General features: G+C 43.6%; 1 protein-coding gene across 8 annotated transcripts in view; it reads left to right on the top strand.

The window, feature by feature from the left end:
• Positions 1-66: 66 nt before the first annotated feature.
• TSC2 (TSC complex subunit 2) overlaps positions 67-12,244 on the top strand; it is a 44,032-nt gene continuing 31,854 nt past the window's right edge. For 7 of the 8 annotated variants that reach the window (XM_048866410.2, XM_048866408.2, XM_048866405.2 and 4 more), the window contains exons 1-14: positions 67-96; positions 1,610-1,774; positions 2,369-2,455; positions 3,564-3,674; positions 4,448-4,592; positions 5,290-5,407; positions 6,615-6,663; positions 7,276-7,401; positions 7,702-7,775; positions 8,155-8,281; positions 9,762-9,905; positions 10,269-10,406; positions 10,935-11,038; positions 11,850-11,931. In XM_048866410.2, the coding sequence (XP_048722367.2) occupies positions 1,637-1,774; positions 2,369-2,455; positions 3,564-3,674; positions 4,448-4,592; positions 5,290-5,407; positions 6,615-6,663; positions 7,276-7,401; positions 7,702-7,775; positions 8,155-8,281; positions 9,762-9,905; positions 10,269-10,406; positions 10,935-11,038; positions 11,850-11,931 (1,443 nt within the window). In that variant the 5' untranslated portion in view covers positions 67-96; positions 1,610-1,636. Of the gene's footprint in view, positions 97-1,603; positions 1,775-2,368; positions 2,456-3,563; positions 3,675-4,447; positions 4,593-5,289; positions 5,408-6,614; positions 6,664-7,275; positions 7,402-7,701; positions 7,776-8,154; positions 8,282-9,761; positions 9,906-10,268; positions 10,407-10,934; positions 11,039-11,849; positions 11,932-12,244 lie in introns of those variants that run through there. The other variant, XM_048866407.2, reaches the window with a different exon arrangement.

Raw genomic sequence — 12,244 nt, 5'->3', positions numbered from 1 at the left:
CCCGCCTTACCCGGAAGGGGCGGGGCGGGTCCTTCCGGCCGGAGTGGGCGGGGAGCTGTGAGCGGGGTGAGGGGGCCGGGCCTGCTGGCCGGAGGGGTGAGTGTCCCCGGGGCCCGGCAGCGGGGAGCTGTCTGGAGGGTACTGCCCGGGGAGCGGGGGGGGGCTGGGTGATATGGAGGGGCCCCCCCGCCGAGGGGCCGGGTAGGGGCCAGTTGGGGGGGCTGCGTGGGGGGTATTGCCTGTGGGGCTGGGGGAGGGTACCCCCTTGGGGAGATGGGGCTTGGGGGTTATGTGGGGTCGCCCCCCCATGGGCTGGGGATTTGGGGGGCTCCTATGAGGGCTTGGTGCACTGGGAGGTTATAAAGAGGGTGTCCCCTGGGAAGCTGGGGTAGGGGGATGGGGTTTGTTATGAGAGCCCCCCTCCCCCCCACTCACCGTGAGCAGCTGGAATGTGGGTATTTGGGGGTCCCAGAGGGCCCACCCCTGGAGGCTGTGAGGTTTATCGGGGGCATCCATGGTGGGGGAAATTGTACAAGGACCCCCTATAAGTAGCTGGGATATTAGGGATTGAAGGGGGTTATACAGTGGTCTTCCCATGAGAGCTGGGCTATATGGGTACTAGGGAGTGGATGTGGAGAGGACAATTCTGGTGGCGATAGGATGGGGGACTATGTGGGAGAGGGGTTATGGAAGGGGCCTGTCCCTCTAGGGAGCTGGGATATGTGTGGGAGGTGGGAGCGGGAACTGTACAGGGAACCACACCTAGATATGTGAGAGATTGGGGCTGGGAGAGACTTATAAAGGGATCATGCACAAAATACATATGGTGGATGTTGGGGATTAACTTGTTCCCAGTACTCATGGGACAGCAGGCCCATTGTGGAGTTGGGACCCTCTTTCTCACATAAAGGAGGCATATGTGATGAAGAGTATATTTATTTAGCACTTGCCATATTTCTGTAGCAGCTACTGATGCTGTACCTGGTCTAATGGGAGCCTGTTTTGTGGTGGTGTGGGAGAAATGGCTTCTGAGGGCCTTCACTGTTTTTGGTTGAGATTGACACACCTACTCCTTGTACCCCTCTAGCCACCCCACTGTAGCTGGTGTGATGCAATATTTAATTAGTTTCACACTTTTGCCATCACTTTTCCTTTTTTCATTTATTGCTACTTTCAAAATTTGCTCCGAGATGAAATTTACTGTACAAGGTTTTTAGCCTGGGAGCAAAACACCTTATGAGTTCCTATAAAATAAAACAACTGTACAGTTCGAAAATTGACGTGTGCTGGTCAGGCGTTTGGTGCTGCTTTATTGCACATACAGCCCTCTGGGAAAGTGCTGCCACAGACGGGGACGTCCCCTAGCTAGCTCGAGGACATGTTCAGCAAAGGTTACAGTGGCACAAGCATCCCACAACCTGGCAGCATCGCCCCTGCCAGTGTCTCTTCCCTGATCTGAAGGGAGTTCACTCCTTGGCCTGTTTGCAAAGACTTGCGAGAGTAGAGCTGTGTGTAAATATCCCATTGAAAAGTGAGATGGATTCCAGTGTTGCCTGGTTCTTAGGTTCTGTCTACAGCTCTCTATATAGTAACTGTTCTATGCATGCAGGGGCCTCTTGGAGTTTTCTTGTCAACAATGGCGAAGCAGCAAAGCAAGGATCCTGGGTTAAAGGAGAAGTTTAAGAGCCTCTTAGGTCTGGGACCATCCCGGGCTAGTTCCAAATCATCAGAGGGCAAGCAAACAGAGTTTATCATCACTGCAGAAATACTCAAGGTAAATTGTTATAGGGTTTGAGGACTGAGTTTAGAGTATGAGCTGAGATGAATGGGCGATGAGCACAAAAATGGAGGGGGTGTGACTTGGTGGTTAAAGCTGGAGACAGGGAAACGGGACCCCTGAGTCCTATTTCCAGCTTTGCCACTGACTCCGTTTGTGACCTAGGGCAATTCACTTATCCTACTTGTCTCTCAGGTCAATCATAGATAAAATGGGGATAAGGTTAAGTACCTCATAGTATTGCCAAGTCTTAATTAGTTGACATATCTGGGTAGTTTGAGATGCCTGGCTGAAAGGCTCTGTGTCAGTGTAAAGTGCTATTATATTAGGCTAAATTAGAGCACACTTTCCATTTCTCCCTCATCCTGTCATCATTCTACATGAGCTTTAACCTGCTGATGTTGGTTACAGCTTCATTTAAGTGCATCTCTGTGGGGGTGACTAATGGTTAGGCTCTAAAAACAATTTTTAGACAATGTGGAGCTAATTTGATAATGATCCAAGTGGTCATTTTGAGAGCTGGAGAGGGATGTTTCTGATGAAGAAAGGCAGAGCCTGGGTTATCTTAATAATTTCCATTCTTCTTTTCAGGAATTAAGCGTAGAGTGTGGATTAAATAACCGGATACGAGCGATCAGTCAAATCTGTGAAGTAGCAAAAACCAAAAAATTTGAAGAGGTATGTTTGCTGTCAGGTGTAGGGTAAATGTTAGGAGGATTGAGATAAGCTTTAAGCAACAGCCTTTGACTTCTCTTGTAACAAGACACTTAAGTAATTTGGCCTACCTTTAACATTGTTATAATTGTTGTAATCCAGAAAGTTATATCTTGCATTTTTATTGTTCTGTACAAACCTATAAGAAATCAATGATCCTTGCCCCAAAGACCATTGGAACAATTTAACAAGTGTAGTGGAGCATTCTCCATCACTGGCAATTATTAAATCAAAATTAGATCTTTTTCTAAAAGACATGCTGTAGTTCAACGCAGAATTATTTCAAAGAACTTCTATGGCCTGTATTATGCAGAAGGTTAGATGAGTTGATTACAGTGGTCCCTTCTGGCCTTAGAATCTATGAATCTGTATTCGTCTGATTTGGACAGTGGAAACATAAACTGTACAACAAAGAGCTCACACTCCAAAGCAAAGCAGAGAGAGCATCATTGAAAGGCTTTCCAGGACAAGTAGCTTTAAGAGGTGCTTAAAACGAGACACCAAAGTTATTATACCTGTTGTAGGGTAGTGGGATGCTGCTCTTGACTTAACCTTATTAGTAGCTGGTTACAGTCCTGCAGGGAAGTGTCCGCTAGTTCCCTCTGACCTAGAGTTGCTCTACGAACAAACATGCACTGAAATAACTTTAAATCAGCTTTAATTCACACTCTTAATTATTTCTGTGCAAGTCTCTGTGTTAGATGCTCTTTACATCAGATTGTCATGTTGGTTAAACTCAAAACAAAAGCATCCACACAGAGACTTGCATGGAAATAGCTAATGGTATGAATGAAGCCAGTCCAGTCATTTTGTTTATGTGTACGCCAACTTTCACTGGGCAGATGTGGCGCACAATTTCCACTCTGGCTATAGGAGAGGTGTGTGGAAGTAGCACTCAGGGAAGAGGGCATTAGGAAGCTACGAGGCATGAATCTTGTTAACTCTCCCCAGCATGTCTTGCCCCAGTTCAAGAAGTGACCTTGTCGTAGGGGGAAGACCCCAGAACAAGCTTAACCCTGCTAACCATAGCTATCTAATAAATGGTGCTGTTGCTTTCTATGTCCACTTACAGCATGCGGTGGAAGCAATATGGAAAGTGGTAGCTGATATGCTTCAGCCAGAGCTACCAGCAGAAGCCAGACATGCTGTGCTTCACCTGCTGAAGGCCATCATTCAAGGACAGGTAAAGGCTCCCCCTTCCAAATAAGGCTTGCACAGAGCAAGATGAATAGCACTGGCTGGCTGCCTCCTGCCATTTAAATTCTTCTCATTCTCTATCTTAGTCCAGCTCAGTGAACAGGAAGAGCTTAGCATTCAGTTTGATTAATTCTCTTGGCTCTCAGTTTAACCTTTTTTCTCTTTTAATTGGGGAGGCATTTTGTACTCCTGAAAAAGGGAGTGTTTGCAGTGGCTGAATTCAATCACAGTGCAGCAGGCACAGTATAATCTTTGCCTAGACAGCTGTGTCAAGCACGTTAATCCTGACCTGCAGCATCCCTGCTGTGGCAGGTACGCTGGTCATCGAGGCAAATTCTGTACATGAGCCTTTTTCTTCAGTCTGATCAAGTCAGGCTCTATGAATCCTCAAGCTATTACAGGATCCCACTGAGCAGTGCTGTCTGTAGCATTTCCTTTTCAAGTCCTGGAATTCGTGGTCTGGCTGTTGCGACGTGGGCCACTTTCTGCATCTCTGGGGTTCTGGGCCTGATGAACGTTGGAAAAGCTGTCTGGGGTTAGCAGTGACAGCTTGATAAATGTCTCTAAGAGGCTAAGGAGAACTGACTGCATTCGCAGCAGACCATGGGAAGATTTTCAGTAGACACTCACACAGCCCAAGGGGGGAAAAGGTTGCTTTTAAAGTGTGATAACTTTCTGATAGTTTCCTAATCATGGTCTGTAATAAGTCTAGTTTTCAGTTTCTATTGTATCTCACACTATAATTCTTTCTCCTTTCAGGGTGAGAGACTAGGGATCCTCAGAGCACATTTCTTTCAGGTTATCAAGGATTATCCTTCTAATGAAGATTTGCATGAACGGCTTGCAGTGTTCAAGGCTCTCACGGATAATGGAAGATCCATTACTCACCTGGAAGAAGAATTGGGTGAGTGCTGCATACAAATGCCGAGGGTTGCTGTTGTCTTCAGATTCTGGCATAGGATTGTCCGAAAGCTGCAATGCTGTTGTTTTAAAATCATGCTGAAAAAAGCTTCATGATGCTGGTTTTACCTCTTTAAAATAAAATTCCATGACTTTTCTATAAGGCATAAAAATTATGTACTATTCTACATTATTGTGTAAAGTTGTAGGGTACAAATTCTCCCATGCCAGTGTGATAAACAGTTTTATAGTAGTGACAAACCTGTGGATGTTCTGCATCTGTGAGTTTGGGGAGTTTTCTTAATTTTAAACTGTTGCCTGTTTATTTTTGGAGGGTTTTCTGTTGTTGCCGTCTTGTGGCAAACTTAATACAACCCATCTGAAGTTGTTTTACATCTGTAATGTGGTTTGGTCCAGGCAAATTTAGCAAATTCATAAAAATGTGAATTCAATGCATGTGGCAGTTTATAGCCAGATAGGCAAGTCAGTTGTAAGTAGCAGCTAAGAAGAGTGTGATAGATCAAATAGCAGCCTTGGTCAATCGACCCTCACTCTTTATTATTGCCTTCTAGGGAGCAGTTTGTGTAGCTGGAAATACATCAAAGGACAGATCTCTTTTTCAGCAAGTAGGGCCAGAAGGGAATTTGCAGCATTTTTGGATTGAAACCATGTTGTAACACCACCACTTCCTTCTCCTTTAGCTGAGTTTGTCCTGCAGTGGATGAATGTCGGGTTGTCCTCAGAATTCCTTCTAGTTCTAGTGAACCTGGTCAAGTTCAACAGCTGTTACCTGGAAGATTATGTTGCTGATATGGTCCAGTAAGGTTAAACTACTAACACTTATTGTTTCTAAATTGCTGTGCAGAGTTTGTGGATAAATTCAGTGGTCTAAATTTTCAACAGACCTCCAGGGGTATCTGTTTGCGTGTGCAAATCTGGGTTTTGTGCACACAGATTGACCAGTTGGGTGACAAATGACCCAGCTAGCCTCGGAAAGTGTGCTTTGAGGGGGGGAAAGGGTATCTGTTGAAATAGTATTGGTGTGGCTGTGGTCAGAAAAGTGATTAAAAATGGCACCCAGGTGTTTTTATTTCAGAACACAGGTGGTTGTCAGAGCTGACTTTTCTGGCAAATGTATTCTTTTGCTGCTATTAGCTGTTTTGGCTCTGAAGAGTTATGGGAGAATGATCCTGTTTCTGGCTTATGTGCCTGTCACCAGAATAGTTCAATAGATTCCAATTGCAGGGCCAATTTCTGCCCAGAATTATACCTTTGTAACTGCACTGAAGATGGTGGGGTGGGGTGGGTGTATGTGAAGGTAGAACTTGGCTGGCTTAGTCGTCATAGCTCAGTGATGCTTAAACCTGAAAGAACCCATCTCGCTTTTCCAAACCCAGAACTGAAGATGCAGGGGTGACACTTTAGAAACCTGTTTGTGTAAATCAACCAAATTGATATGAAAGCAATGAAACACAAATATGGAGTCTCTTGATGTCATGTTTACTTATCTTTCAGAGTAGAACTCTCCTTCACAGACCAGATTGTCAAAAGAGCTCAGCTCCCAGCCACTCCCAAAACCTGATTCTTCTTGTTGGTACTGAGCACTTTTGAAGATCTGTCCATGAGAACTTAAACAGTATAATGCAATACACCAGCTCTTATGATATTATGATCTATAAACCTGGGTTAAATTACATAGTGCTCAATCCCCTAGTTTGTATAGGAGATTAACTTGACCATATTCTCTTCACTAGATTTATATACTCGGGACCCTGGTACCCAGCTGTATTTAATGAATAGTAATGGTAGTGCGATGTAGCTTAAGTGCAGCTGCAAACTAGCTATTCAGAAAAGGGCTGGTGACACTAAGCATGCTCCCAGAAGTATTATCAACTGAGCCACAGTCAGGAAAGCAACAGGGCAAACTTCTACACTAACCTAATTGTGTTAATTTTGGCCAATTTTTTTTGGTCATTTGTTAAATTTGATTAAAATAAACATATTTAACTACGTTTTCCTCCAACAGTATGATCTGCCTACTGTGCATTCAGACATCATCATCGGTTGACATAGAGGTCAGTAATTGGAGCCTCTTCTAATATCGATTACATTCTATAGAACTGATCCATTACAGATCAGGCCACTTTTGAATAGCTAGGCCAAAACTCTCTAGGGTTCCCAGGGATTTTCTTCCTTCAGGGAAAGCTGCTGTAGCAAAGTGTGGAGCTTACTATATTGTTGTATGTTGGGTGGAGAGAGGCATGATGACTTAGGTGTCTGAGCTTAGAGGTGGGAACCAGGATATCATGAGTCACAGTCCCAACTGGGCAAGTCACTTATCCCTCTCTTACTCCAGTTTCACCCCCTGTGAAGTGAGGACAGTAAAATATTGTGAGGATTAACTAACTCTATAAAGCACTTTGAGGTCGTGTAAAGCACTGTACAGCTACTAAGTTATTAATTCAGTCATAAAACATTGGGACAAAGGAACCCGGATGATCTTGCTAAGGGATTTCCTTCACTATTTAACCATCCTTGTCATGGTTTGGTTTACATCCTGAACTGATGTATCCCTATTGACTTCTGAGGAGTTTTGTGGCCGTAAGTCAGGACAGTTTAACCAGCTGTATTTCAATGCCATGTCAAGGGAGAAGTGAGTAACCATTGTGCTTTTCACCCCCACAAAGGTCTCCCTGCAGGTCCTAGATGCTGTGGTTTGCTACAACTGCCTGCCCTCGGAGAGTCTCCCGGTATTTATCATCACCTTGTGCCGCACCATCAATGTTAAGGAGCTTTGTGAGCCATGCTGGAAGGTCAGAATTCTTTTGTTTCCCTGGGCATGAGTTCATGTACCATGCACAGTTCTGTCTCATTAAAGCTATGTTGTTCTGGATATTAGTATGTTAAAAATCTAGACTCCAGTTACCTTTATTATGATTATAATAGTTCTTTGAGAGGAGATCAGAGCATATACCACACTTCTCTAGTTTATTAAATGCTGCACTGTCCATTATTAAATTGCGTATGTAACCTCTCTTGACTGACTGGACCCTGAAGCTGTATAATGACCTACTGAAACCTTCTCTGAAAATTCTCTAATACTTGCTTTTTAGCTTATGCGCAATCTCTTGGGAACCCATTTGGGGCACAGTGCTATATACAACATGTGCCGCATCATGGAAGACAGGTATGGAATGTCATGCTATTAAATTCTTTTTTAAGAAAAAGCTCAGTGTTGCTTTGACTGAAATAAATGACGTACTGATTCTAATGGGAACAGGAGCAGACCCAAAATTTCATGTGTGGTATAGCGGTTAGAAATTGTGACTGCTTTGTGATTTTGGACAAGTTAATTAACCTTTCTATACCTATGTTTCCCCATTAGTAAAATGAGAACAGTGCCTAAATGGTTAGTCTTCATGGTTTTAAGTCCTTTAAGATGCTCTGATTTAGAAGTACTAAGTATTGTTCGTTTCCCTTTGCATGAGTCTTGTACTCTAAAACTAAACCTGCTGCTATAGTGTGATCTAAGAAAATCTTGGCTTACCTTCTGCACCCTGTCTTAGAGCTTACATGATGGATGCAGCATTACTGAGAGGAGCAGTGTTCTTTGTCGGAATGGCTTTGTGGGGTGCACACAGACTGTATTCTCTCAAGAATTCACCTACGTCAGTGCTGCCCTCATTCCTCAAGGTAAAGTGGTACTTGGGAGGAACTTTTATATTGTGATAGTGCCTAGGAGCCTCAGTCGTGGACCAGCACCACATTTTGCTAGGTGCTGTGCAAACTCAGAACAACAAGACAGTTTCTGCCCCTAAAGAACTTCCAATCTAATTATAAGACAAAAGCCAACAGTTGGATAGAGACAGATGGGGAACACATGAAACAAGGAGGCAATAGCTAGTTCAAGCTTAAACTGATACTTCGTTTGGGAATACTTTACTGATCCACATAGCAAATTCTTGAATTTTTCATAGTTCTGTAGAAGGGACCATTAAAACATCAAGCTGACTTTATTTAACACAGGCCATTAATTTCACGCAGTTACCCCATAACGTGGGTTAGACCTAAAGCATTTCAGTCCTCAGCAGAGTGAACTGTTGTGTGCACCGGCAGAGGGCTGGAGACACTGAGGTACCACAAAAAACATTTTAGACATTTTAGACAGCGAAAAAAATCCTGTCCCTGCTTCAAGTAGATTCCAGTCTACAGCATACAAATGCAGGGAGAGGGGACAAAGTCAGCATGAATGAAAAGTGAAGTGTGGCACTTTTTTTTTAATTAGTGCCAGGATTTTTTAAATGGAGAGACACCCTGAGGGGAGGATTAAGATTTATGAGCTTGTTGGCAGAAGTGCCTGTTAATGGAAACTGCAGCTATTTGAGAAAAGGCTGAAGTGTTCGACCGGCTGGGTGTTAGTGATGGAAGCTGTACTGTGATCACTTCTCCTCTACCAGGGCACTTATTAAACCCTTGGTGCGATATTAAATTGGGAGTAGCCTGCCACCTTTCATGCCCTCTTCTGTACTTTGGGAGGTGGCAAGGACATTTTTGTAATGGATTTTAGCCACAACAAAGGGAATGGCGTTAAAGTTCCCTTATTGGCTAGCCATGCTGTATGTTTGATCTGTAGATTATGCTTTAGGCAAGAGAGAGTCCCTGAAACAATATTAGAAGTTTCATATAATGGGCTTGGTTTGAGTGACCAGATTGAGTGGTCTCATTACAAAATCCTACTGTGTCTTCAGCGTTTGGGGACCTTTCAGCCAAACTGCGAGAGCTGGTATCACTTTCTCCAGCCTCATATTCCTGTGGAACCAAGTGTGCATTTTAACATCTGAGTTGCACCTGTTGGGAATACATTACTGTGCTTATAAAATGGCCATCTTTGATCGGCTTTTGCAGCTGTAGCCTCAGACTTCAGGCTGGTCTATCCTTGAAACGCTACAGTGGCCATGCTGCAGCAGTGTCACTGTAGCACTTCAGTGTAGACATTTACTACAGCGACAGAAGGGGTTCTCCTGTCACCGTAGTTAAACCACCTCCCGAAGAGGCAGTAGGTAGGTTGATGGAAGGATTGAGCCCTTCAAACTTCTTAATATGTAGGATGTTGATCAACTTCAGTTTAAGAAGGTTACAGATCATTAACTGACCTGAGAAACTTGTGTTCCAGGCCATGACTTGTACCAATGCAGTTGTATCATATGAAATAGTCCTGTCCATAACCAGATTAATCAAGAAGTATGGGAAGGAGCTGCAGGCTGTCACTTGGGATATTCTTCTGGATATCGTTGAGCGATTACTCCAGCAGCTACAGGTAGGTATTGAGCCAAATCTTGATATATGTTATAAAAATGTCTTGTAGGAAGTATTTTGGTTTATAAAATGGTCTTATTTTTTAATACTGAAAAGCACTCTACAGCTTCTGCTTTTGATGGGGGGTAGCATGTACCCTGCCACAGCCTATAGACTTGGTGTCTGACGCTGGGGCTCCCCCGTCAGTGGAAGCTGTGCTTGTCATGGAGATGGTGAGATATTTGGTGTTGAAAGGGAAGAGGACTGAGTGTGGGTCTGGCCTAACTTCTGACTCTTGTACTTCTCAGCCAGCGCTCTTATTTCAATTGTGACATACTTTGTAATGAAAAAGAAACCATTTAGAGCGGCCTTGTCTGTGTTTCAGAGTATAGAGAACCAGGATTTGAAGTCCATTGTACATGCTCTGTTGACTACTGTAGAAGAACTCTGTGACCAGAATGAATTCCATGGGTCTGAGGAGAGATACTTTGAACTGGTGGAGAGATGTGCTGATCAGAGACCTGTAAGACCTTCTCCCCCATCTCAAGTCAATACGGCCTACTGTGGTTTTTTTCCCCTTTTAAACCTCCTGGAAATGTTTCTCCGTACTACAGTAGTGTCTAGAAGCCCCATCCAAAATCTGGGGTCCATTTTGGGGGACATGGTATGAACGCATAACAAGGAACAGTCCCTGTCCCAAAGAGCACAAGAGACCCACAGGAAACATTCAATATTCCTATTTTACTGAGGTACAGGGATAGTAAGTGGTTTGCCCAAAGTCACACAGGAAGTCTGGCAGGGCCAGGAATTGAACCCAGAACTCCAGAGTCCCAATCTGAGTGCCCCCAAGACCATCCTTCCTCTTATTGTTCACGTCAGTATTAAATTTTTATCCCATACAGCCAAGGGCGGCGGGAGTCATAAAATAGCACACATTATAAAGCCACAGTAAAGACTTCACAGCCCCTTGAAACCTGTTCTTGGAGGGAGGGGAAAGGAGATGCATGCACAGTATGTAAGCACGGGACCATTCTTACATTTTCTTTTAAAGGAATCTTCTCTACTAAACTTAATAACGTACAAAGCTCAGTCTATTCACCCTGCCAAGGATGGCTGGATTCATAACCTGAAGGTGTTAATGGAGAGGTTCTTCAGGTAGGAAACTGCAGCTTTAAAAGGAAAAGGTTGTTTCAATGTGTGTGCAGCCTGTTTAATGAACTGTCTGTGTTAAAACAATCTAACTCTCTGGATCTCTTTAATGTTAGTAATGGCTGCTGAAATACGGGGGTGATTCCAGAATGGAGGATTTGCTTTTTGTCCAATCAACAGAACAAAAACGTCCAACTAAGGCTTATCATCCTTCTTTTAAGAAAGTGGAGGGTGGCCATTGGCTGCTTCACTTCTCTAATTACATCTGTCCTGTGCTCCATTGAGTGGCACTCTTCCTTGGTATCAGAACTACAACCCTACCTCCTAATTATCAGTAATGCTTCTGATTTAACAGTGTCTGGTAGTATGGGGTTCTGCAATGGTAGTTTCCCAGAACATGCTTTTGTATTGTAGAACGATTCCCTGATATAGCAATCCAGAGCTTTTGGCTCCTTTTAATAAATTAGGATAAAGACCACTTCATCCCTGTGTGCGTGGTTCTAAAGTTGTGGCACGGAGTCTCTCTCCCATTCACACATGCTCTCCCTGGTTGACTCTAAGTTTTGGCGATGGATACGGCTGCCAATGTGCTCCAACGGGAGCTCTTTTTTTTGTAGACAGCCTCCAGTTTTTTCTTGACGGTAGCACCTTGTCTGCTTGGTGTTGCAACTTCATATGCAGAGAACATTCGCTGAAAGTTCACGTGGCCTTTGATTGTAACGTTTTTAACCGAGAAAAAAGGGAGTTTGTCACAACATGCTCTCTGTCCTCCCCTTAAACTCTTTTGTCCATTTTGGGTTTGTTTTTTCCCTTTTAGGAACGAGTGTCGTAGTGCAGTTCGGATTAAAGTTCTGGATGTCTTGTCTTTTGTCCTGAGCATTAACAGACAGTTTTATGAGGTTTGTATTTTATTGATATTTAGTTGCGGTGTTTGCATTTGAGATCTGGAATGGGTGGTAGAAATGTTTGAATGATGCTTAATCGTGTTAGTTCTTCAGGCCTAGTTTCTGCAATTCTGAAGAGTCAGTCCAACGGTTCTGAAAATGTAGGACACTGTAATTAGGTTTCTTTGCAATGTGACTGGAAGGACTTGCCTATTAAATGTGGTCCATAGCTGCGTTTTTTAAGTCTGTTATCGGTTTGGTGTATATATAATGGGAGTTGATATTAGCAGGTCTATTTTGACAATGTGCATTTTTAATTTTCACCTTG

The sequence above is a fragment of the Caretta caretta genome, chromosome 10 (assembly GCF_965140235.1).
Source record: "Caretta caretta isolate rCarCar2 chromosome 10, rCarCar1.hap1, whole genome shotgun sequence".
Taxonomy (NCBI): domain Eukaryota; kingdom Metazoa; phylum Chordata; order Testudines; family Cheloniidae; genus Caretta; species Caretta caretta.
The sequence above is the reverse complement of the archived record's forward strand: the minus strand, read 5'-3'. Positions and strand labels throughout refer to the sequence as shown.